The sequence below is a fragment of the Phaethon lepturus genome, unplaced genomic scaffold (genome assembly GCF_000687285.1).
Source record: "Phaethon lepturus isolate BGI_N335 unplaced genomic scaffold, ASM68728v1 scaffold41283, whole genome shotgun sequence".
Classification (NCBI taxonomy): domain Eukaryota; kingdom Metazoa; phylum Chordata; class Aves; order Phaethontiformes; family Phaethontidae; genus Phaethon; species Phaethon lepturus.
In genome coordinates, this window is record NW_010527879.1 from 11625 (window position 1) to 37428 (window position 25804).

Here is a 25804-nt window from a genome sequence, read left to right on the forward strand (position 1 = left end):
CTTCTGTGTGGTCATGAATTTTTCAGCAAAGAACTAGGTGATGTTTTTTTCCATTTTGCCCTGTAGAGATGTGCATGTGCTGTGGTATTTTCTAGCTTGTTCTCTTTCTGTAACCTGAGCTATGCTTTACTAGATACACTGCCATAAATCTTTTGAATACAATAGACCTTTTGACAGAAGATCAAGAAGTCTAGAGGGTGTTTGACTATTAGCTGTTTAGCAAGAAATGAATCATTCAATTTCAACCCTGTAGGGAATGTTTAATGTAGTTACAGATCTTCAGTATCAATAAGCTACTCTTGACCTGCCCGTTTTCAAAACAGGGCTTTAAATTAATCAGTCAAAAAGATTTTGCTGAATGGTTCCTAATGCAATTAAGAATCACAGGCAGTGAATGACCTGTATCTGTGGAGAGTTTTGTCTCTGTAGAATTTTCTTTTCCCTCCCTTCCCAAATGTGTTGATTTCTTGGGCATTCATTTTCTGATAACACACAAAAGAAGCTGCAATGTGTATTTAAAGTGGATGATGTCCAAGTGATGCACGTCACTTTTGAGGAGGGAAACAGATAGGGAGTCTTGAGTTTGTGGGGGCTTTCTGTGGGGTTTTTTTTGTTTGCTTGTGGAACTCAGAGCATTCTGATATTGTGCAGGTTGCCTACCAAGAAATAAACTGGTTTTTGTCTTCAAATACTGTAATTACTATTCAGAATACACAATGTTGTGACAATAAATAAACAGTACAACAGTAGCCCCCGAAATGGAATTTTTCAAGAAATCGTTTCAGTTTTACTATTCTGTGTTTCCTTCCCAAGCCTGTAGCATTGCATGGGGTTGTTGTGACCCAAGTGCAGGATCCGGCACTTGGCCTTGTTAAACATCGTACAGTTGGCCTCAGCCCGTTGGTCCTTCCTGTCCAGAATCCCTCTGCAGAGCCTTCATGCCCTCCAGCAGATCCACACTCCCACCCAACTTGGTGTCATCTGCAAACTTACTGAGAGAGCACTCGATACCCTCACTCAGATCATCCACAAAGATATTGAACAAGACCAGCCCCAAAACTGAGCCCTGCGGAACACCACTTGTGACCAGCCGCCAACTGGATGTAACGCCATTCACCACAACTTTCTGGGCTCAGCCATCCAGGCAGTTATTTACCCAGCGAAGAGTGCACCTGTCTAAGCCACAAGAGACGCCAGTTTCTCCAGGAGAATGCTGTGCGACACAGTGTCAAAGGCTTTACTAAAGTCCAGGTAGACAACGTCCACAGCCTTTCCCTCATCCACCAGGCGGGTCATCTGGTCATAGAAGAAGATCAGGTTGGTCAAGCAGGACCTGCCTCTCATGAACCCATGCTGGCTGGGGCTGATCCCTTGGTTGTTCTGCACATGGCCTCTAGTGCCCTTCAAGAGGAATCGCTCCATAGTCTTCCCAGGTGCCAAGGTCAGGCTAACAGGCCTGTGGTTCCTGGGTTCCTCCTTCCAGCCCTTCTTGTACATGGGCATCACATTGTTGAGCCTCCAGTCAATCTGGGACTTCCCCTGTTAACCAGGACTGCTGATAAATGATGGAGAGTGGCTTTTTTTTTTTCTTCGCTCCTCTCTCCCCTCCTCCCTCAGTACTCTCAGGTGGATCCCACCAGGTCTCATAGACTTGTGGGTGTCCAGATGGTGTAGCAGGGAGTTAACTGCTTGCTCCTGGATTATGGGGAGTTTATTCTGCTCTCCATTTGCAGAATCTCCATTCTGCTCTCTCTTTTTGCTAATGTCAGCTCATTTAATAATTTTAAGAAATGGTTGCCAGTTGAAAAATTCTCTTTGCTTGCAACAGTATCATGTATTTAACTAAAGCATTCTCCTACTTTAAATTCTGACACTGTCTGTTTGTTACTTACCTTGATAGGGAGAAATAGACAAAGAGGTAGAAAAGACCATTTAGGTAGATTTTGAAAAACAGTGTCTCCGCCTACCATGCTTTGGGACCAGCTGTGTACATGCAATGATGCCTTTTATAAGTCTGTGCAAAGCAGTGTCATGTGAGCTAGCACATGTGAATTTCTGCCAGAGCTACTTTTCCATGCAACTTGGTATCTCAAACACATGATAATTATGCTCTTTGGTTTCCAGGGTCAGGAAAAATGGCTATCCTTGCTTTCAACAATTTTTAAATTCCTTGTTAAAGCTGATGAACCTGAGACTGATAGTGGTCTGTTTGAGGAACAGCTTTTTGATATCCTTTCATTTTTAAATTGCTTTCATTTGGAAAACTACAGTAATGTTTTAAATATTGCAGAGTCTCTAAAAAGATAAAAATTCCAAATAAAGCTTGCTTTCTTTGTAGTCTTAATCCCCTTTGTATGCAATGCTTTATGATACAGTTTTCAGTCATGCAGGCGTAAATGGAGTGTTTGTTCCCTCTTGTTCAAGAACTCCTTCCAGGCAAAGAGAGGGCTCTAGGCATGAGCTGAGATGGCAAAGTCATTTTTTCTATGTTGTTTGTTGCAAGAAGTTGTGTTCTGAGTAATGAGACCAAAATGATCTCATGGTTAGTGACTGGTTGGAGCTGCAGTTCTTCGAGAATGGATTTTCTTTGCTTTGTCTGTAAATTTCTTATGGTCTGTGGGCAACTGTTACCCAGATTTCCCAGAGCACTCAGACATGGCTGCTCCTTAATCGGTGGCTCATAGGAGAGGATGAGACAATGGAATTTGAGAGTCAGACTAGAAGGAGAGTGTCTGAGCATCACGGGCTGAAATTGAAATTCATAGAAGCTCTGTTCTGAACTTGTACTGTGTACTTCAAAAACATGATGTGCTTTGAAGAATTAGGCCTTCAAATGTTTAATTGGACAGCTGGAATTGGTTTGTGCTGCTGACAGTTACGACCTCTTCTGCTGCCTTATGGTTTCTAGTCTATAATGCAAGGATGTTTATAAACTTTCGAGGCATTTTAATTGTAGAGAGTGTTTAAAGGAGTGGCATATAGCATCTGATGGTGAGTTTTGAGAATGTGATACAGGAAGCAGCACCAAAAAAAAGCCAATTTAGGGAATATAGTGATTCTTTTACCCATTCAGAGATTCTTAGAGAGATTCAATAAATTCACACCTAGACTAATCTGATCAGAATAGAATATAGAAAGTATGTAAAGCCTTCTGTTCCAGATATAGATCAAGCATTGACTGGCAGGGTGTGAAGAAATTGCTGCTTTTTGGTGTTTTGTTTTTTTTTTCCCTGAAATACAGTTCTTTTCTGTTTCCTCTGGAAGAGGAGGAAATAGTTGGCACCTGCCAGGTATCAAGTAGTGTCATCAGCATCCTGTGACTAAGACTGCAGGATTGTCTTTCCTTTACTGAGTCATTCTCAGTCCTGCAGTCCTCTTCCAGATACTGCTGTCCTCTAGCTACCTGAGTTTAATTTTTCACTGTGTCAAGTTCAGCTAAGACTGCAGTTCTTAATGTAACTGGAAACAATTGTGAAGACAATTATGCACAAATCTAGTTTGCTGTAAAAAAGTGGACTTTACAATAAACTCTTATTAAAAAGACATCTTGGAAGCAAAGAGGTGCATGGGAAACGTTTAACAGCCTAATGAATTATTAAACTAAAATGTACTCTAAAATGTTTTCTGCCTGTTGTCAACAGGCTCAGTACTATGAGTCAGTGCTTTACTTTGAGGATGGTGTGATAAGACCCTTACAAGCTTCTGTGTAATTAGGATGCAGATACTTACCTGTGGAAAGTCATCTTTTATTCTACACAGATTTCATCTGTGTTTTCATTTTCAGCACATGTAAATATTTGTGTGTGTTTTTAGAGAGGATATGCATAGATAGAATAAGTAATTGATAACATTATATGGGAAAAAAAGTTGGTTATTTCCATCTTACGTTTGTTTCCATGGAAAGATTTTATGCTTATTTTAAACAGATTAGAAGAAAAAAGTTACAGGAACGTGGATGTTTTGAGTGAAGGTAATTTTTTGAGTGAGTGCAATAAAGTCATGTGAGAGAGAAGATGATGAAAACATGTGCATGGATGGTTACAGGACAAAGTGTGGTTTTTATGTCCTGCTTTGTAAAGATTGTAGTACAGCATTGCCTGAAAACATGTAAATTTAAATTAACTTCAGAGAATAGCACAAGAGAGCCTCCTGAGAGCCTCAGGTGATTTTTTTTTTGTGTTTGTAGCATAAATAATTTGTTTCATGATAGAGAAAATGAAGTGCTGCAGTATGTTCACAGGTATGGAGAGCATGCCAGAAAAAAGTGCTTAACAACAAAGGATGATATAAGCAAAACAAAGGGATATGAAGCCATTGCAAGTATTTGATAACGTTTTCCTAATTTGTCTAGAGACTTCAGTATGCAGAGATGATACTCTCAGAACCCTGTAAATTGTATAGTGAATGAGTGTTTGTAATAGTTATTACTTTAAAAGTTCATTATATGTTATGTTGCTGATTTCAAGATTATACAGACACACGAGCGTGCACACACATACACCCTCCTGTTTTTATTCCTGTTGAGAAGCTCAGAATATAATTTTCTATCATGGCAATTTTGATAATTAGTTGAGGGCTTGGATTATACTAGAATTTCATGTGGTAAGATGATAAAAAAGAAAAGGTACTGGCAGTCATTTCATTTAAACAAGGTGCTCTTCATTACCAAGAGTTTGTTTCCTTCCCTTATCAATGCATGTCTTAGTAAAGGATATAAAAAGTGTTACTCCATTTGAAGTTTCTCAGACCAAAGTGGTTTGTTCTTTTTGATTAAGAGAGGCACTGTTAAAGGAAAGGCTTCTTGTATATTTACCATGCTACTGAAAACAAGCTAATGTTCTATGAAGCCTGTGCCAGAATATATAAGGTGATTTTAAATTTGAAAAATACGTGGTAGGGATAAACAGTACAGACATGAATAATATGGGTTGAAGAAGAAGAAAAGATATAGTTACATTTTATGCCTATTATACCTGTTCCTGTTTATAGCTGTGTATGTGAAGGTGTTTTAGTTGAACATTTTAGTAATTCTTATTCTTGAGGGAGTCAAAGGTATGTAGGGAATAAAGTAGTGTTTGGATAGTCCAGACCACTAAGAACATATAATTGCAAGCCTAAGGTAGTCCAGGAAACTGTACACTTGTATTTCTTAACTATAGTCTTGTTAAAAAGCAGAATCATGTGTGATCCTGATTTCCACAAAATATATTTAGGTGTTGGAAACTATTACGAGCCTCTTACACTGTCTGTTTCATTTATTTTCCACGTACGCCTACTTTCAGAAAAATAGTTGGTTATCTGGAGGAACAAATAAACCCTTTTATCTTTCTATGTCTTGGTTCTACTAATTGCTCTTTCCTAGTATCAATCCTTACCCTAACAGAGATAATTAATTATGAAAGAAGATATGGCAAATGAGGATCTCAGATAATCAGAGAGCAACTGCTTATTTTTAAGTGCAGTGAATTACTTACATACTGTGCTAAATTTGAGGTCTTGAAGCATCAACACTGCCAGTTTAACTGGAAACATTCATTGTTCTTAGTGTAAATCAGAGCTCACTGAAATGTGTACATTAGATTTGTTGCTGTTTTTTCTTCATGAGATTTCTTGTCTGCTTACTCTTACTGAAATAAGCTGTTTACTGTAAAGTATACAATACATACATGTACACACACATATGTACTTGTATTCGTATAGACACATATACATGGTAAGATAATTGGGCAGAGCTCTTTTTCTCCTTAGTTAGAAGGGAATATGGATAGTTAACTTCCTTTCTCGTTAGCTTTACCCCTGACCTTTATTGCAGTCTGCAGGCAAGACTGAAAAATTGGCACAGACAGGTTGGATGTCGCCTTTTCTTTTGCGGTCTGGCAGAACTCCTAAATTGTTAGGAAATGAGACTTGACAGTTTGTGTTATTAATTGGAGAACAATCTAACTATATTATGACTAACTTCAATCTAATGCCCCACATCAATTGACTCTTGTCATCCTCCAAGGATGCATCACTTTTTTTTTTTTTTTTTAATGCTCTCACTCAGGACTTCAGGAAATGTCACTCTTCAAGGAATATAGAAAGTAGAGCCAACAAGGCTTTAAAACAATTCTGTTCTCATGTGGAATGTAATGCAATTTATATCATGAAGTGATACCAAAGACTGTGGTAAACGAAAAGAAGTTTGTTGGCAGACCTGACTTGGCTGCACTGAATCTAGAGTAACCTGCTCGTGTAAATGTTTTATTCAGTTCAGCCTGTCTGTTTTCTAGCTGTGACCAGTGCCTCTCTAGTTGTTGAAAGTACAAAAAGAGAAGTATCATCTCCCATATTCATGTGTCAGACTTTTAGTTAAATACATTGATCACATTTAATTCTCGGAACATTTATTTTGTTAGCAAAGCACAAGTATTTTTTACTACATTAATTTTGAAAAGCATTTAGTAGAAGTATTGTGTCCCAAGCAGTGCTTGTTATCACCCCAAATAAATGACTAGTTCTTACTACAGCTTTAGTAATAAACAACTGCATAGCTAGATTTAAGTTGAGATTTGAGCTTAAAACACTACGATGTCTTTTTTATCATACATAAATAGAATTTTCCAGTATTATAACTGAATGTTATTTAGTTTGAATTAAAATGTAACAATAATGAAATAAAACAACAGAAAATAGCCTCCTGACAGCTTTTGTAAAAATTCAAATTAATGGAAGAATGAAAGTGAGACCTTAGAATTTTAATTTAGTTAAAAAGTAGTTTAATTATTTAATTTAATTATTTAACATCTGGCAATTTTTATTTTCTAGTTCTCAAGAGTGGCCATTTGCTGCTAGATTTTAGACTCTCTTGAAAGAAAACTTCAGTAATAATGGGTGGTACTCTAATTTGTAGAATTCTGCCAAGAGCAACTCATGTCAAATTTTCAGTTTTTAATTTTTTTAAAAAAAGGAACTAAGGGTCTGTTCCTCACTAAAAGCCTCTTTCATAGTATGATAACCTTGATATTGATGGCATCAAGGCCTTAGACAGCTCTTAGCAAAGAAGCTAGTGGTAAATCAAAGCTGCTCATCTCTACCTTACGACAGTGAAAACAGTTTTAACAACTACTTCAGGGAGGAGTGAGAACAAGTGAAGACACAGCAAGTCAGAAAAGCAGCATGTGTGTGTTCTTCTCTGAAACCCTGCTGCTGTGGTTTTTTTTATGTGTGGGAGTGTGGGTGGCACTCTTAGTTGCCCATTTTTCTTCTATTTGTGTGAGAATTGAGATGAGAGAAGTAAGTGAAGGAGCAGGTGCTCTCCATGGATGGTAGTTGTTAGCCCATTTCCAGCTGTCTGTTTCCACTCATCACTTCACTCTAGCAGCCTTAGTGGTGTAGTAGAGTGTAAATATTTACATTATCTCAGTTTGTCTTCCTGTTCCACCCTCAGCCAGCGCCATGAGTTTCACTACATACTCCTTGAGGGCCCCCTATAGAATGGCCTCTGTGGCAGTCCACTTGGCTTGCTCTTTTGGACTTGATTTGGCTTGTACATTGCTGGCTAGAATCCTGGCACTGGAAGATACTGCCTTCTGGAGATCTTGGCTTTATTCTTCTCACCAGCTGAGATACCTTAGCTATTTCTACTTCTTGGTCATGCTATAAGATTATTTTTATGTTACCTGTTCCTTCAGAAAAGTATTTGTGCTCTTGTATGTCCCATTTGGAAGGTCAAACTCAGACACAACTGAACTGTAGTCTTACATTAGTATGAAATTTCCAGTCTTTACTAATTTTCCTAAGAATTTATAGGATCAATTAGAAGATAATTAAAAAAAGAAGTTGTAATAAATATATGTTTTGGGTGAAAGTAGAATTACAGTTAGAAATTTCAGATCCAGTGACCCAACCTTACTTATATATCTTTGTTTTCAAAAGGAAATTGTTTCAAAAAGAGTAAATGTAAGCAACCATGGAGGAGTATTAGCTTAGTCCTTGCCTTTCTAAGATTTGCGTGCTTAAGCTATGGTGCAGTTTAGGATTTTCTTCTTGTTGTTTTTAGTTCATGTATCCAACTCTCACATAGAGGAATGGTGACAAGCTGTTCTACATTCCACCATAAATGAGATTCAAAACACTTGCTGTACTAATGATAGCTACCAGGACAAATAAGAGAGAATTAGAGCTTAGTGTGAAAGCTCTATATACTTGAAGAAATGGACCTGAATATTAACAGATTAAAAATAAAACAAATATGTTATGGATTAAAATTGTAAGTTCAGAACCTCTTTAGTTATACTGTCCTTTGCTTCAGATTTGATAGAAGAAACAGTGTTAAACATATATCAGAAAATATTTCCTATGGGGAATCTTTCTTTTTTTTCCTTCCCTTTGAGAAATCTGTTAGTTTCTTTCCTCCGAACATCATTTAGTGGAAGGGGTTTTTTTGTTGTTTGGATAAATACATACCATTTTTTTACAAACCCAGTCCAAAATGGTTGGAGAAAATGTGTAGTGATAAAGAGGTTCCAAAGGCCAGTAATGTACTCGAATAAAATAAAATTTGTTTTCAGTTTAAAAGCTCTTTCCAATTAAATTCATATTCAATTTGTATGTGCCATCATATAAAACTACTAAATTCTTGAAATCTTCACTAGTGTTGGTTAGTGTGATGTACCAATTCTCTCTGTCCTTTTGGGAGAGTACTCCAGAATCATTTAGTTACTGGATTTCACTGGAATCTGATGATCAGGGAATAAGTTTTTAGTCCAGAGAGATGCACAGGTTGGCTTGTCATGCCTCTCATGGACTGCTGGCCACTGTACACATACAGCAAATAGAAGATTTGATAATGAATATTCTAAGGACACAGAGAGACAGAAAACTGAAGTACTGTAGCCATATTCTTCATCATGTCTTGGGTTTATTCACATTTATAGTATACACAATACACTAAATCTGCATTTCTCCACTTCTTACTAGTGAAAGAGAATACTTAACATGAAGAAAAAGTCTTCTAGAAAGCTTGGTGTTTTACTTTGGAATTTTGTCTGGTTTTAATATTGGGACCAGCTACCCATGAAGCTGCTGAGAGAGAAGTGTATTGCAATTGGTCAGTCATGTTACTTTTCAAAGGGAAGGATAAGGATATTTCTGATCTCTATAAGATGAATCAAATGTTGAAAAAGCATGGTAATGTATGTGTTTAAAAAAATTTTTTTTCATATGTAATTTAAAAAAAAATTGTGGATTAATCCATCATGGGACAAGACTCTTTAAAATTACACTTCAAGCTAAAGAACCTATTTCTAATTCTAGAAAATTCATTACTTCACTATTGCCAAATTTTAGTGAAGCTCGATCTGTATGTCAGCAGAGTAGGTTGCTTTTTCTCCCATTAAGCAGTTGTATTATTTTCTTAGGTACCAGGACCACACAGTTTTTGGCACATTTCCCTGGAGCTTTGGCAGTTTGTGTGCACAATAACATTTAATTTCAATTTTACCTGTTATGTAAGGACTAGTAGGATCAACTGTGATAAGTTTGTAAATCTATCCTAAGTTTTTGAGCGACTCCTGCTTATTTCTGCCAAGCATAGTGAACCCCCTTTTTTTTTTTTTTCCTGTTTCTGCAGGCTGCCTTATATCGTCTGAGTGGGGATTGGAATCCTTTACATGTTGATCCAAGTTTTGCTGCTCTTGGAGGTGAGCTGAGGGATACCATTGTATTAGTATTTGGATGAAGAGTGATGTAAATGTATTTTTAATCTTTTTTTCAGTTAGTCTGTTCATCTTTAACAAGCTGGAAAAACAGTGCTTTTTTATAGCTGTTCTTAGTCACGTCAGTTCTGTTGACACTTCACTTTAAAGCATTGCTTCTTGTAGCTAGGAATGCGGAATGATGCTTGGACTCTGCCTACAGTAGAAACCTGCCTCCTACCCTGTTTTACTTTTAGAGCTTATTTGTTGCCACTATCACATCTTTACAGTCTCTGTATCATAAGCAGAAATAATTGACTATCAAAAGCTTCAGAAGAACTTCTAGAAATGCTTTGATAGATAATTCTTTCCATCTCAATAAATTTGAGATTATATTGGTCTCAGTGGAATTTTTTGTGCTTCTGCATAATCTTCTCAATCCCAATAAATCTCGGTAGGGTGGAAGAGAGGGGATTTTTAGCCCTTCTTTCCTATAAAACTGCTTAACTGCATCTCTTACTAGTGCAGTAGCTTCTTCATTTATGTAATGCTATGTGCCAAAGCAACAGTCCGTAGGCTACATTAACTGATTCTTGCAGAAATTTAATTACTAAAATAAGGTCTGTTTTCTTAAATTTCTGTTGTAAAGGTATTTATCAGAGTTCTTTTCAACCTTTGCTAGTAGTATAGTGTGATTACTCCAGGCAGAGAGCATTTTGATTTACTTAAGAAATGTTCCTGAATATGTATGCTATCATCATAAATTTTGCATTAAAATACTGCTCTGTAATAATTGGTCTGCAGTTTTCCGGTGACTTCTTTTTAATATAGAAGTATCATTGTATGGTGTTCTTACCAAGATAAATAGAGCAGAGCTATGCTTCCTTGTTCAGATTGCATTTAACATACTTCCACAAATCATCTCCTTTCATAAATGCATACTAATTGTTTGTTTAACTCTGGTTTGTATATTTCCATGTAAATTTGTGTTAATAAACAATTATAATCAAATACTAGTCTATGAAGAGATTTCCCTGGTTTATTAAACTATTCTGTTTGTTTACTCAGCTGATGATTTTGGATAAATATTTAGATGGAATCACCTATTTACTCTTGAAGATGCTGGAGGAGAAAAATACATGTTTATAATTGAAACCCCAGTGTTTAAAATAATGATGATAATCCTATAAAAACCTTACAAAAGAAGAGAAGTAGAAATCTTCTACCTGCTCACAGAAAGACCACTGGCACTTAGACACAGTGAAAAATGAAATTAACTCTGTAGATGAGGTAGTCTCTTTGTCTGAACAGAAAACTGCCGCATTGGATTTTGGAAGCGTGTCAATCTCCCACTCAAATACCTATACTAAATGTGGCTTCAAGCAAAGAAGAAAATGACTGTAGAGATAATCCATGAATATTTTTTCTAGTAACACAAAAGCTTTATTTTTTGGGCATATTCACACAGCTTCTTGTCTATAATCTCTGTAAATATCCTTTTTGACTTCTCTCACCAGCATGCACTGGAAGCAAGCATTCGAGCGTAATGCTCTCAGCTTGTTCCAGGATTATTGTTAAGTCTTCCTGTGGACAGTGTTTTAGAGGCGATATACTATATGAAAACACCTGTTTATATTGTTGTGCCTTTATTCCTGTAGCTTGTGAGTATTTCTGAGATACCAGAAAGTGAAAGCAACATTTACTTTGTTTTCATTTTAGTCTAGATAAAAAGTAACTTGATTGCCTTATGTATTTTTCTTTGAGTATGCATTAGTTTTATAAAGAAAATACTGGAGAGACTAGGACTGTATGTATTTGTTTCTGAGTTCTGAAAATAGTGGTGTTTTTTGGTTCTTGCTTGGTGAATTGAGCTAAGCTCTTAAAGAGCGAAATGTCACTATAACATTCTGTATGAGAGATACCGAATACTGATGATATTGTAATAACAGCAGTTATCTGTTTTAAAATTGACTGCACAGTATCTTTGTGCTTTCAGAAATAGCCTGTGCACAATGTACAAAAAAAGAGTGTGCTATTAAAAGTGTGCATATTCAAATATTTTATGGGAAACAAATGGCAGAATGATCAGAGTGGAATACTTAGTGAGAAAAAAACCTCATGTTCCTTTTAGCCTGTCCTTCTGTCATGTCTCCTCTCCTAATCTAATGAGTCAACATGTCTCTTTCTCTTCCTTACTCCTGCTAGTCTTGTCTTCCCTTTGGGCCGTGTGCCGGCATTAAGGCCTAGTGGCTTTGTGTCTTGAAGGTGGTTTCTTCTTCGGCATCTTCTGAATCTCTGCAGTCTAGACTTTCTCATGTCTCCTGCTTTTTGTTTGTTTGCTTTTGGTTTTGCTTTTTTGTCCCAGCTGTTGTCCCTTGGGACAACTTTTCGTGCTGTGTAGATGCTAGGAAGAGTTGTTTAGAGCACAGGAAAAACAGACTCTGGCAGCTCAGAATGGCACATCAGTTCCAGGCAAAGCAACTGGTTTCAGAGCCAAAGCTGGACAGACCTGTCTTGAATCTATGGGCTGCTGCAAGTGTGATCTGTTACTGTTCATACGCCCTGTCAGGTCAGAGCAACCTGTTAAGGGATCAGAACATACTCAGTACAAGCAGCTTCTTTAAAACTGAACCATTGCACTTTAGCAAATCTCAGGCCAGTTTTCAAAGGTTTGCTCTGGCAGACTTTGACAGGACTGGAAAAAGATTCCACGCTAATACAAAGATTATCCTCTGCCACAGTTCAACTCCTGCTCCAAAGCATAGAAGTGAAAGGAAATGTAACCAGAAATGTCAGTATAAACAAAACGCTGTAATTTTTTTTTTCTCTTTTTTGTTAGACGTATTCAAAATACCTGAAATCTTTTCAGAGTTTTTTCCACTTCTAAGTAAAGACAAGTTAATTCTGAAGTGTGCACTATATTTGAAGACTTTTGGCAACTAAGAGTAGGAATTAAAAATAGGAAGCATCAAATAATCTTAGTATCACCACTTTTTAATCATTACGTTATCTCTTACCCTTGATACGCATACTTACATGTAACTGTGTATCTGCATGCCTATGCACTTCTACTAAAACAGCAAATCTCCTGATTTTTCATTTTGTCACCTCTACAGACAAGGACTAATTCTACTTGTGAATCTTACATAGGACAGGCAGTATTGGAGTGCCAGTTCTCAGTGAGCGCTTTCTTTTGCCTCAAAGTAGGTAAAACAAATGGTAACAGACACTTTTTCAGTGAGTTAAATTATGTTAAAAAGAAAAGGATTAAGAACATCATTGGTGGAAAATACTATGAATAAAATACAGATATATGTAGAAGCAACATGCAAACTCCTAATGTTACAAATGCTAAAATGTTACTTTTTGAAATAGGATTTAAGAAGCCTATACTTCATGGATTGTGCTCCTTTGGGTTTGCTGCTAGAAACGTTTTGAAGCAGTTTGCAAATAATGATGTGAACAGATTCAAGGCGATCAAGGTCTGTGTGTTCATTCTTTGCAGTTAATTTTCTTGATTTTTCTGGTTTTAGTGCCAAAAAAGATTCTTTAGGGTAGGAAAAGGTTTTTGCACTGTCTTAACTGCCACAATTACTTTTACTCATTGCTGCATGCATTTTAATGCCTCTATCTAGTACATTTACTCTAATATTTAGGGTTTCTACATTGCTAGTTGACTGATTTTTCTCTTTGTTTTTTCTCATTTCAGTAGAGCCTATGCTTTTAAGCTTTGCCTGTACGTATGACAGATCTGTTCATAACCCCACTTTTTCTTTTTTTTTCAGGTTCGCTTTGCAAAACCAGTCTTTCCAGGTCAAACTTTACAAACAGAAATGTGGAAGGAAGGAAATAGAATCCATTTTCAGACCAAGGTCAGAACACACTCACTGTTGTGGGCTTTAGAGAATGATGTGTTGGTTAAAAGACTGGGGGTATCAGGGGAAGCAAAAAAAGTGGCTCATCAAGCACACCATTGAAGAAAGTTTTGTAAAGAAATTAAGTTAATAGAATGAAATATTCTTACTTATTTTATGGTGTCACTAAGATTACAATAAAAATACCATCATACTCATAGGACAATGCACTCTTCATATTAAATAATATGAGAACTCATTTCATTGCAATTTCTCATTGTATTGCATTTTCTGTGTTTGTCCACTGTGGAAGAGCAAAAAGCAGTCATTCTGTGGTCAGCATAGTTAGTACTTACTTTCTGCAGTTAATCATAACCTTGTGTATGCATCTTTTTTTAGCTTTTGTTTATCTTAAATCAGCTCCTGACTGTTAGCTGATGCAGGCGAACTTCTACAAATTTAGCTTTTAAGAAAAACTTGCACTGCATCTGCACAGAACTACTTACTTAAAAATAGAAGTTTCATAGCAGTTGGACATACTACCTACAATAAAAGAGTTTACAGTTTTATAAATTCAGGTTTTGCATTATTGCATTTTCTTTTGCATTGCTGTTAGCATTTTGTGGGGGTATCCTGTAATCCTCTCCTACACTTGATAGGATACTTACTGGAAGCTAAGGGTAAAATACTCCATGTAGAGACAAAAAGTAAATTCTAATTGCTTCAGTTGTAGCTTCCTATGACACTGTGACCTTCTTAAACTGTCATTTGATACTGGTATTTTTGTTGGCTGATGCAGATGCAATTTACATTGCTTTGGCTGGCAGTTTTGCAACCCCGTCTCTGTAAAGCTGTAGCCAGCTGTTGATTAGAGAGTACAGCAGCAGGGTAGTTGCAGCTGCAGGGAGGATTGTGCAGGCTAAATCAAATGAGGAGGGTCATCAAAAGGACATAGGATTGCTGTTTCCACAGGAATACAGCTTTGTGGAATAAATGTTGACTGAAGGAGGTAAATTTTGCTTGCAGACCTGATGAGTGTTAGCAGCTATAGAATTTCGGAATGATAACAACATCGAGGCTACTATGTACAAACTCTCCATTACTGGTTACTAGTCATAAACAAGACAGTTTGGTGCCTCAAATGAGCTTTGTTGATTATTGTGTTGAAGATGGCATAGATATATTTAAAAGGCACTACCACCCAGTCCTGACAGAATTTCTAGACTTCAGTTACTTACTTCTGAGGGTTTGCATGTACAGTGTAAATTAACAGAATTCATGATATGCTTCCAAGCTCTCTGGAATTTGTACATGTAGTGGGATGTCTTGTCATGTTTAAAGGCTGGATTTGTTATTATGCTTGGTTTAGTCATTGCTAATATTTAGAGTTTTGGGGGATTTTGCTACAGAAACAGATTATAGAAAACCACCTTGTTTCAACAATAACAAATTGTGCAGAATTCTGTGTCTTACTGCATCTTGGATTAGTATGAAGTAAAGCCATATTTGTACTTGTAATAAACTCTGGTTAAACTCAACTAAAAGTAGACATGTAAATGTGATACGCTGGTTTAAATCCATTTTCAGCATTGTCTGAAGAGCAGTGGCAGTGGGTGACAAGCTGCTAGGCATGATTTGACTAATCATTATTATGTAGTCTTTCTGTATTCATTTCACCTGTGCAATAAGGTAGCCTGTGATGCTGGATAGTCCTCTGCTTTGGGTATTTATCATATAACTCTATTTGCATTGTCAGTGAATCATTTTGCCATCTTCTGTTTGCTGACATGTCAGAATGGTTTGTCAGACCACTTAAAAAGACAATGCCAAAGTGAAACCCATTTTCTTCTCTGACTTAACTATTTCAAGAAATTAAAACAGAAGGGAATTCTGGTATTTTTTCATCTTTCTTCTTGTAATCTTTCTGGTTCTACAATGTTTAAAAAACTGTTTCTAGTACAAGTTGCCATGTAAGGCACCTGGAGATAGCAGAACTGTCTAGATGAACTCTTGACAGCTGCATATCTATCTCAAGGAAAAACATTTTAGAACAATGACTTTCTCAGAACTATTTATGAAGTAATACTAACAGTATCTTATAACACAAGGTACATTTTCAGATAAATAAGCTTTTTCTACCATTTTTTGAACTGAAAACCAGCAATATATTTCAGCATAATTTCTCAAGAAGCAAATAATTACTTCGTTTGAAGAGCTGTTTGCAAAGCATAATATACTAACTTGCCTCAAGACTACAGTGCATTTATGGGGTGTTTTTTTCTTACTCTGGAAATTTTATGTTTTCTCTTTTCTTCATGTCTGATTTTAAAAATTAGGGAAGCCTCCTTGGTTGCCCTTCTGTTGTGAATTTTTGCACATACGTTACATCCTTAATGTAATTTTTTCTCCCACCACAGGTCAAAGAGACTGGAGAAGTTGCTATTGCAGGAGGCTATGTGGATATAGTACCAGCCTTGGATAAGCCTTCTGCTCGAGAGCCTCTGAAGGTAGGGGAAGCAACAGAAGTCTTAACTTACTAAGCAGCATAGTTAGATTTTATTTTTGTGAAAAACACAGGAAAAGTGCTTAGATCACTTACCAGTCTTATTTGCAGTACTTAGATGAGTATATGAGTTCAGAGGTGTGAACACACATGTTGTCTAAGATACAGAGGTTCATGGATCTATTTGAGGGGGAAAATACAGACATTTTAAGATATATAGGGTTGCTGATGAGGTTTGAACTGCTTGATGCCGGTTGAACTGTTAGAATAAGCATTGCAGTGTATGTTACAAAACAAGTGAGGCATGCACCAGTGAGGGTCACAAGCTTTGAGCACTTGCATAATGTAAGGTTGAAATTAGTCCCTGTAATTTGGGGCTGTACCTGTAAAATGAGCACTTTGGTTTTATTTTGTAGATGTTGAAGATCAGACTCATCGTAAGTTGTAAGAGTGTGACCTTTCTTTCTCGATATTTTCAGAGAGACATGGGGACAGTGGCGGGAAGGCATTAGAAGAACAGCACAAATGAAAATGAAATAGCATACTCATAGAAAGGAACAGTTTTGTCATTGGATCATTTTGAAAGCAGGCTCTGATGGCTGTTTGTACATGTGGTTAGGCCTAGCACATGCACTTTATACTATATATATTTTAAACAAAATCTCTGCACACATGCATTAAGCCTTGGGTACTGGACGTGCCACAAAAGACAGTATTGTACATGCAATTCTGAGAATGTCCTGGGTTCTTAATATGGCTGAAAAGCCACAGGTGCACAGTGCATTGCCTTAATAAACCATATCTTTTTTTCCCATTGACGCCTGCCTACAAAGGATGAAACTTTAATGCATTGAAGTGTATGAAGTACTGAGTGCCATTCATTTAAAGCTTGTGATATATTCCTGGAACCTGTTTCTTTTTGCTGGTTGTGTTTAGTCCTCTGATGTTCTGAACTGTTGACAAATCTGCTTTTGAAGTTCTAACATGTAAGCACTAGAACTCTTCAGTGAAATAATTACAAAGATTTTTTTTTAACATGGGCAGAACAAGCTTTTTTTCTTTAAGCTTACTCTGAGAAATTAAGGTGCTTTGGCAGACATTTGCTGACAGAGGCAGACATCCACCAGGGGAAACTAGCTTGAGTGATGATTGGCAAATTTAGATGTTATATAATGGAAAATGTTAGGCCTAACCAAAGAGGTGACAAGATAACAGCATGAGGAGTATTGCATTCTGGTGTACAGGTAGGTACAGCAGAACAACTAAATCTGTAAGAGCATCTTTGCTCTAATTACAGGATGAAAAATGTCACTGGAGCAGGTTCTTAAAGTGTAGCATTTCATCCAATACAAATATTTGTTAAAGGCAGACAATGAAAGGCTTGCAAAATAATATGTGTTTGAACAAGCTGAAAATGTAAATGTAGTTAATCCCACTCTTAAATGATAAACACATTGTGTCTACATTGGAGTTCCGACTGTGTTCATAGTGCATTATGTTTCTTCCATCTTCCACAAATTAAAGTAATGTACTGGTAAAATCATTTTTGTGTTCTATAAATTAACATGCTATTCACCATAGAAAAAGTGGCAATGATTATCCTCCAAGGCAAATAAAGGGCAATTTAGAAGCCCTTAGATCTCTAATTATGAAACATATCTTAAATTGTAGTGATAAATGACAAAAACTGCAAAAGCAAGATTTGAAATAATTCTCAAGGAAGAGTCCATGAAGCATTTTCTGCTTGAATGTACTCTTTAGTGCTGACAGTTGCTAGAGGTGATTATTTGTGGTGGAAGAAACCTCAATTGCATTTAATAATTCTGCAATAGAGACCTTCCTGGACACAGTGCTTGAACTAATAGACATATTTAGTACTTTTTAAATGGAGTTTCAATTTTAAATTCTTCATACTTGCTCTCTTTTTTTTAAGACTGCAGGGCTGCAGAGTGACCTTGTGTTTGAAGAAATTGGTCGTCGTGTAAAAGAGATCGGAAATGAATTGGTAAAGAAAGTAAATGCCATATTCCAATGGGACATCACTAAAGATGGAAAAACAGCAATGCAATGGAGTAAGTTGTATCTTTTATGTAATGCCCTGATGGATTTTTTTAATGAAGTTAAAATTTAATTAATTATACTCATTCTAATTAAACTGATATCTTGAAAATAAGCATAAGGTAGTAGACGAATATTCACTGGGACCTAAAAATCTGAATGTATACTGAATGCACAAGTGACAAGGAGGTCAGATAACGTTCCATAATGGCAGTTACTAACCGTTCTAGGAACATATTTCTGTAACTTGCCTGTTTAGATGTAGGCATAGGCAAACCATCCTCTAGAACTTCAGTGCATTTCTATTTATTTTTTCCAGAATGGATCGCCACTGCACGTAGAAAAGCAGGCTAAATTAACCTACTAGGAGCTCTGTGTTACAGCAGTCTGCTGCTGATGTACACACTACCTAATCTAAAACAAATAACTATTTATTTCTACTGTATTGTTCTTGTCACTTCAGTGAAAATGTAGCCCAGTTTGTTTCCATTCAAATTTTCTGAGATCAAGGCATAATAAAAGGTATAATGATGCTTACCCATCCTTTAAGCATGCGACTGGGTTGATGAAGAAAGACTAAAACTTGCAATAAAAATGGGTCAGAGGGGAAGTATTTCCTGGTAAAGTGGATTATACAAGTACGTGAAATGGTCTGATGGGGGCAAAACTACTTCCTCAAAAAACTTCTCTTCTAAATTGTCTTGTGCTCTGCTTCTAAGGATGTGTGTTTTTGCAAAAAGCAGTCTAATTTTAGTAATTGGATATATTTCATTGTCTTTGGTATTATTCAGGTTTTTTTGCTGAGGTGTCCTAAATCATCTATTAGTAGAACTTAATGTTTTCCATAGGAAAAAGAAAAAGGAAAAAAAAGAAAAACCTCTGCTGAACACAGAACACTTACAGATTTAGGCCTGAGTAGTAGCCTTACTTGCCTCATGAGACCGAGTTTTATTAGAGGGGAAACAGGTGGATGTTTTTGCCATTTGCCATTTTGCCATTGAGAGAGAGGGGAGTACTCCTTTGAGTAAATCAAGAGTCAGCCTTTTCCATTTTTCAAACAAAGCTTGTCCTCTCTTCTGTTTCCTACTGAAGCAGTGGGAGGAAAGTAGTGCCTTCTTCCAAAGCTTATTTCCCTAGCTAAAAGAGATTAAATAGACATAACTTTTCTTTGTCCTGTTCCCTCAGTTCTGTTTTATACAAATTTGGAACTACTTAAAACTCCCTGTGGGAAGGAGGGTGGAGGAGGTAATCTAATATTTTAAATGTTTCCTTTTGCTGACTACTGTTAGGAGCTTAAATGAAACATTTCCAAAATCTTCGAAAAGTTACTGCAAATTCTTGTATAGCATGGTCAGTTTCTTCAAGCTTAGGTGTCAAAACAGTGGCTAGTGTTTATGAATTACTGTAGTCTTATGGTGTAGTAAATATGTAAGGCTGAATGTAAGTGACAAGAAGGGTGTCGGTAGAAAGTGTTGCTTACTTCTCTCATTAGGAATATTGGTATGCAAGTACTCCCTTTGTATATCGCTTTTTCAAAGAACTTTGTGTCATCTGATGGTTTTCTGAATATTTTTTGTGTCTTCGAAATTTCAAGCAGCTAAAGAATGAAGAAAGCAGGAGTTGGTTTAATATTAAAATAATTGAAACTAAATTTTGATTAATTTAAATATTAGATTGGATTATTAAATACTAAAATTGTTATGTAAACTTGCTAGCAGAGTGTTAGGAGTTGTGATGACTGTAGTATCAGCTCTCACAGTTTGTCCTTACATAGATTAGTAGCATACTACTGTTGTTGTATATTTAACTCTAATGGTAGATTTCTAATGGAATATATATAAGATAGATAAATATTTATTTGGGGAATTTTTTTAAACACTATTCTGGTCATTAAAAAAACCCTAAACAAACACAAAGCAAGCATTGTAAGCAATTGCCAGTTTAATTCTTTTTGCTTGTTTCCATACATTATTATTCAAGAGTATCATCATGTACTGTCTCTGCTACCAGATGCTAGCATAACTCATTTTGCGTGGTGAATGTGGAAGAAGAGAGTAGTTTGTGGCTTTGCATTCAGGAAGACAGCTTTCTTGCAGTTAAGATGTTGTCAATAACCAAAAAGATTTCTGACAGATCTTTATATGGTCATCACCGTGAAGACTTCCATAATGCACATGAGTGATGACAGCTGATTTAGAATATGTAACATTGACAATGCCATTTACTGACTTGAATGCTTGGCTTTTTCTGTTGTTAATGAAATGGAACCCTCTGTACATAATTAGAAATTTTAGCCTCTGAGAAATTAATTTTTTACTTTAAAAACTGAAGATGCTAGTAGGATGTTACCTTCGCTATAGCTTGAATTTAATTAAGTGTCACTGTTTTGACCAGTTTCAAACCTGCTTCAGATTTTAATGTTAGTCAGCTCTGTCAGTAAATTTGCACTTCTTTACACTACATTTAAATTTGGCCCACTGATTATTAGTTGATCTTCTGTGTACAATAATTTTAAATTAGTTTTGTAAGTGTTATGCTAAGTTAACAATTTTTAATTATCTTTCTCTTTATAAGTAAAATTTCTGGTATGAGAGCTAGATTCCATAACATACATAGCTAGAATAAAGCAAATGGAAAATATGACGTTAAAATTAATTTAGAATTCAGTTCCTGTGGATACATAATTGCATACTCCTTCAATGTATGTTCAAAATTCTTGACAACACTGAACCGAAATACGAGGAGGCAGATTATTTTGGGGGAGTTTTTTGTTTTGTTTTAAGCTTTGAGTTGATGCTAATTGTTTCATTATCTGTCATCTTTTTAGGCCTGTCTTTTTAGGGGCCTCCCAGACCTTTACATGCCATGTTTGTTCCCATATTAAATTTGTTACATAGTTGTGCTGGATTGTCTTTTAATTTTTTGACTTGTCACTTTTGCACAGCTTTGTGCTGTTGTGAAAACTGCAGCAATTGACAGCACTAGAAACAGTCTGGGCCCCACAGCTCCTTGCTGTCTTAATGATTTTAGCTCCAGCATCTTCTGCTAATGTCCTTGAGCCTCTTAAGATCTGGGAGGAGGCTGGGAGGGAAGCAAATGAGAGAAAGCAGCAGTATTAAGGACCGCTGGGAAATTTGTTCTCATGTATAAGGTTGTTCTGGTATTTTCCAAACTTCCACCAAACAATTTAAATAAAATAAAATATTTATTTTTAGTGTTTTGTTTTAATTGTAACTGTAACCTTTTGATCTAGTCTCTGCAGTAAGCTAAGATTTTTGTTGATGACTTTAATAAAAAGAAGTGGGATTTGTGAATTGGATTTAGCTTTTGTTGTTACAGAGGCACTTCTTGATGGTAGCGCTAATATTAGTAACACTAGTCTGTTTAATTTAGTGATGACCTTTTATGTAGTTCTGTGTGGATGGTGTGAAGCAATGGGGAGGTGTAAAACCATTGGTCTTGCACTCAGGATGTGAAATTTTGAGCATCTCATTCACTGTCTAAACAACATTGAACTGTAGCCAGTAACAACTGGTCTTAATTAGTGGTATTTCTTTATAGAAGCAAGCTGTTTTAATTTAAGAGAATGCTGAAAATCCTCCTAAGAAGATAAAGCAATACAGATTTTGGCAGTATCAAAACCTAACGAATAAGCTTAGCGGTACTGGAGCTATCTTTTTTTATTTTTAAACAAAATTCTTGAGATGCACCAAATTTGACTTTTCCTGTTGGCTTCACTACCTAAAGCATGCTTTGCTCTGTCCTGCATATTTATTATTGTACAACAGTTGCATTTATTTTCAATGGTTATAAAGTATTTGTCTTTTTTTAGAATTAAGCTACTTCATTTCAACTTCTCTTTTCATAGAGAAAGACATTGCCATTGAGATTTGTTAGCTGATAGTTAATGGTTCTCTGGAACAGTACTCAGAAGAGCTTACCCATCTGTTGCTTTTCATCATGCTTCTGAAGGCAGAAGATACTTCTGTTTCTTTCCAGTTCTCAGCAGAATAAAACTTTGTTAGGAGAACTGGGGGGAAATTGTTACGTGCAGTTGGTTGTGAACATCTGACAAATTATGGCAGAACTGCTTAATAATTTATGATCCAGTATGACTTCAGGCAATGAAGAGTGGATGACACTTTGTTCCATTTGCTGTGAGGATGAGTTGTGTATTGCACGTACCCTCTGTAAAGCAGAATAAAAACCAAACCAAAACAAATAAAAAAGTAGTCTGACCCCTTAATTTTTCTCTCCTATAAATGGCAAGGTATGCTTTGAAAGCAAAGCAAAACCTGTGCCCCAAATCTTAGATTTTTAGGCTATTTGTCTACCTGCTATAGTACGTCAATGTCTAGTGATTTAGCCTGCATATATAATTATTTTGACCTTTTAATTATATCTCTAAAAACAGCATCTTGTGGATGATAATAATTCATAGATATTTAATTATTGTGATATAACACTTATGTGTACAAGTAAAAACAAAAATTTGAAGGTTAAATACTGTTTCAGCTACTGAAACTGCTTGATTGTGCTTTTCTGCCAGGTGTATAATACTAAAATTTTACATATTTAAGAAGCTGCTTGATTTTTAAAAGGGACTTCAGCTTTCAGTTTAATTTGTGTTTCTTCACACAGTATTGAGGAGTACCACACCCATGTTTCAAACTTGTGGTTTTGTATGGAGTAGATCAGCCACGTGAATGGTATCAGCAGCAGCCACAGAAGGCCACATATTCTCAGAAGCGAAGAACACTGGAAACACCTTTAGGCTACTCATCTGTTACTAAGAGCAGTGGAGCCGCACTAGCAGTGCCCAGGTCACCGGCCAGCTGAGCACTGACATAGCTACACCAGTACCAAGTCATTATCAAGCTGGCTCCTGCAGTCGTAGTGAGGCAGTAGCTATAACCATAGAAAAGTGTATCCAGGAGATATGTGTAGAAGACGTGTATAGGAGACTTGCATCAAGCCCATTTCCTGCTGCAGCAGGCAGCTGTGTTGTATAGCTTTATCTCATAAAGTTGTATTTAAAGGAAGGTACCCTCTCTGGTCATTTTGGAAAGCTAAAATTTTTCTGCTCTGATGGTTAGAATCTGTTCTGGTATTTGGCTCATTTCTTTCATTGCTAGTTTATGTCCATTTGTCCATGTGCCAGTGCTGTAGTTCAGTCTCAGTTGTCATCTGAATACTCCAGGTTATGTGTATGTCAGGGGGCGAGAAAAATGATCATATATGTTTCTAATCCTTCTTTATTTTTTTTTCCTCTGAAAAAAAATAAATTAGTGAGTTTTTTGGGTAGTTTTTCATTTTCTATAAGGAGAGGAGTTTTTTTCCCTCTTTAAAATACCGACATATGGTGTACTTTGGATCACTTTTTCTCCAGTGTGATTCACCAGAATTCACCCACTAGGGCTTATGTATCAAGTTTTAGGATTCCATTTCATCCTGCTAGTTCCTTTGGGGTTTTGAGTGGCTTTTTTTTTTTTTTTTTTTTTTTGATTACTTGCATTAGAGGTGTCATAACTCATTTATGATAAAACTTAAAAAAGGGAGTGGGTCAAGTAACAGTAGAAGGTCCTTCATATTTTTGTGAGAAAGACAGTATTTGTTCTCACAGAGCTCCTCTCTTTCGTGGCTGCTCTGTTCTTATTTTTCTTTTTTTCTTCCTTAGCAAAATTCTGAATGCTCTTTAGAAAAATAAAAAGGAAATGGAATATTTTCATAGTTTTGGGAAAAGAGCATACTATTAGGTTGGTCTTTTTCTTTTTTTTTCTAATTTGAAATGGGTTAAGGATTTGATGTGATTAAACATAACAGTTGTGCCTATGGTACCATGATTACGCAATGTCTATAGGCATATTTGTGCTTTGAGAGCTTACAATTAATTATAGGCATGGATTGATGAGCAGTGCTCTTGAGTCTTTGATAGGAAATGGAGAAGGAGAACAGGGATTGTAACAATGTTAAATATGTACTATGTTCAGATTAAAATCTAGGAGTTGTTAGAATTTGCCTGAGTCACTACACCTTTTTAATTGTAACTTTTTGTCATCTAAACTTTATCCTGCTGAGACTGATGGATGAGTATTATCAATGAGATATATCAAACTGTTTTTCCGGCCAGTATTTCCTTAGTAGAGAGGGAGAAGAGGGTGTGTTGTGTCTTGGGAGATGTTATGTCAGGCTTTCAGCATCTGTGTTCCCTTTTGGAGCAGTCTGGCAAGGTTAGGGACAGCCAAAAAAAATAATGTATGCAAAATGAAACACAAGAAGGGATTCAGGTTCTTTTGACTTCTAAGGTCTGGAAGTAATTAAAAATAAATAATTAAGAACTGAAAATATTCTAAAAAACCATGTGTGTGTTTTGTGAATTTATATGTGGGGCTTGCTAACCAGTGCTGTTTGACTCAAAGGGAGCTCAGTTTGGCCACATTGGTATGGTTCATAACACTGCTAGCATTTCAGTAGAAGTATATAAGCACATTGACAATTAAGCTTGGTTAACTCAATGTAGGAGCTGGTATCCACTGTAAAACTTGGGTTTTATGATTCATCAGATGATTTTTTTTTTTTTTTAGTAATAGTCTGTGCCTGCATAACCTACAGGAGCAATGTTCAAAGGCTCGCTTATGATATTAGATTATATAGTAGCTGTTTTGTATCAAAAGAATGTTACACAGCTCCTACCCACAAACATAGTATAGATTGTTCATCTGGTGCTCAGTAATTTTTTTTCTTTCTTTTCCTCTTATTGCATCAAATTAGTGATGTCCATTAAACCGGTTCCTGAAATTATAATTTCCCTTAAAAACAAGTGGATAATAAGAATCCAGTATGTTATTTCTCACTGAGCATCATTGTACACTTGATTCCCCTTCTAGTTTTGTTATAACTGGATAAATATTACTTAGAACAGATTTCAGAAAATGAAAGACTTAATTCAGACAAAAGCTATTCCTAGTCTCTGTAGTTCACCTTACTTTTTCAGAAAAAATTACATGGAAAAAAAATACACATGAGATATTTTATGCAGAAATAAGTCTCCATAGTTAGGCCAGTGTCTTAAAATCTGTCAACTAAGAGACACCAACTGACAGTATTAGTGTTGGCTAGGCAATCATGATTCTGTGATTAGAGATGTCATGTCCTTACTGGAGCATCCATTTGAGTAATGATTTCGTTCTGTGCTTAAAAAGCTGGGAGCGGGGAGGACTGGCAAGAGAAAAAGGTGTAAAGAGAAAGACTAGGAATTTTCAAAATCTGAGAATGATTTGGTAGATTACATCCTGTCAAAATATTCTTCTAATATTCTTCTAAACAAGTGACACAATACCTGATAGTCATAGCCTTGTAATAGATTATTTTGGCAGGTCATTTGGTCTGGGAAAAGAACACTCTGAAGCTACAGATACTTTGAGGAATTTTTGGCTTTCCAGAAGAGAAGGACAGATATTTGGCAAGGCTTTAAATGCTCTTCACACGAAGCAGAACAGGATATAGGGCCTGTGGGACAGAACAGGGAAAACGCAGCAGCATGTTTGAACACCACCACATTTGCCTTCTCTGAATGTAGGATGCTGTTTTAAACCATTAGAACTTTATTACTAACTTTAACATTTCTGCAGTAATTGCAGTAATTAATATCTTGTAAATCTTTGTAAAGGTATCTTGTATATATAAATATATATAATATAAATATCCTTATA

At 36.2% G+C, this 25804-nt stretch overlaps 1 protein-coding gene across 1 annotated transcript in view; it reads left to right on the forward strand.

Moving 5' to 3' along the window:
- HSD17B4 (hydroxysteroid (17-beta) dehydrogenase 4) overlaps nt 1-18106 on the forward strand; it is a gene marked incomplete at both ends in the record, with an annotated part of 29060 nt that extends 10954 nt beyond the window's left edge. The window contains 5 exons of the mRNA XM_010283500.1: nt 9614-9683; nt 13053-13159; nt 13463-13549; nt 15949-16038; nt 17968-18106. Coding sequence (XP_010281802.1) covers nt 9614-9683; nt 13053-13159; nt 13463-13549; nt 15949-16038; nt 17968-18106 — 493 coding nt within the window. The remainder of the gene's footprint in view (nt 1-9613; nt 9684-13052; nt 13160-13462; nt 13550-15948; nt 16039-17967) is intronic.
- Nucleotides 18107-25804: the final 7698 nt, after the last annotated feature.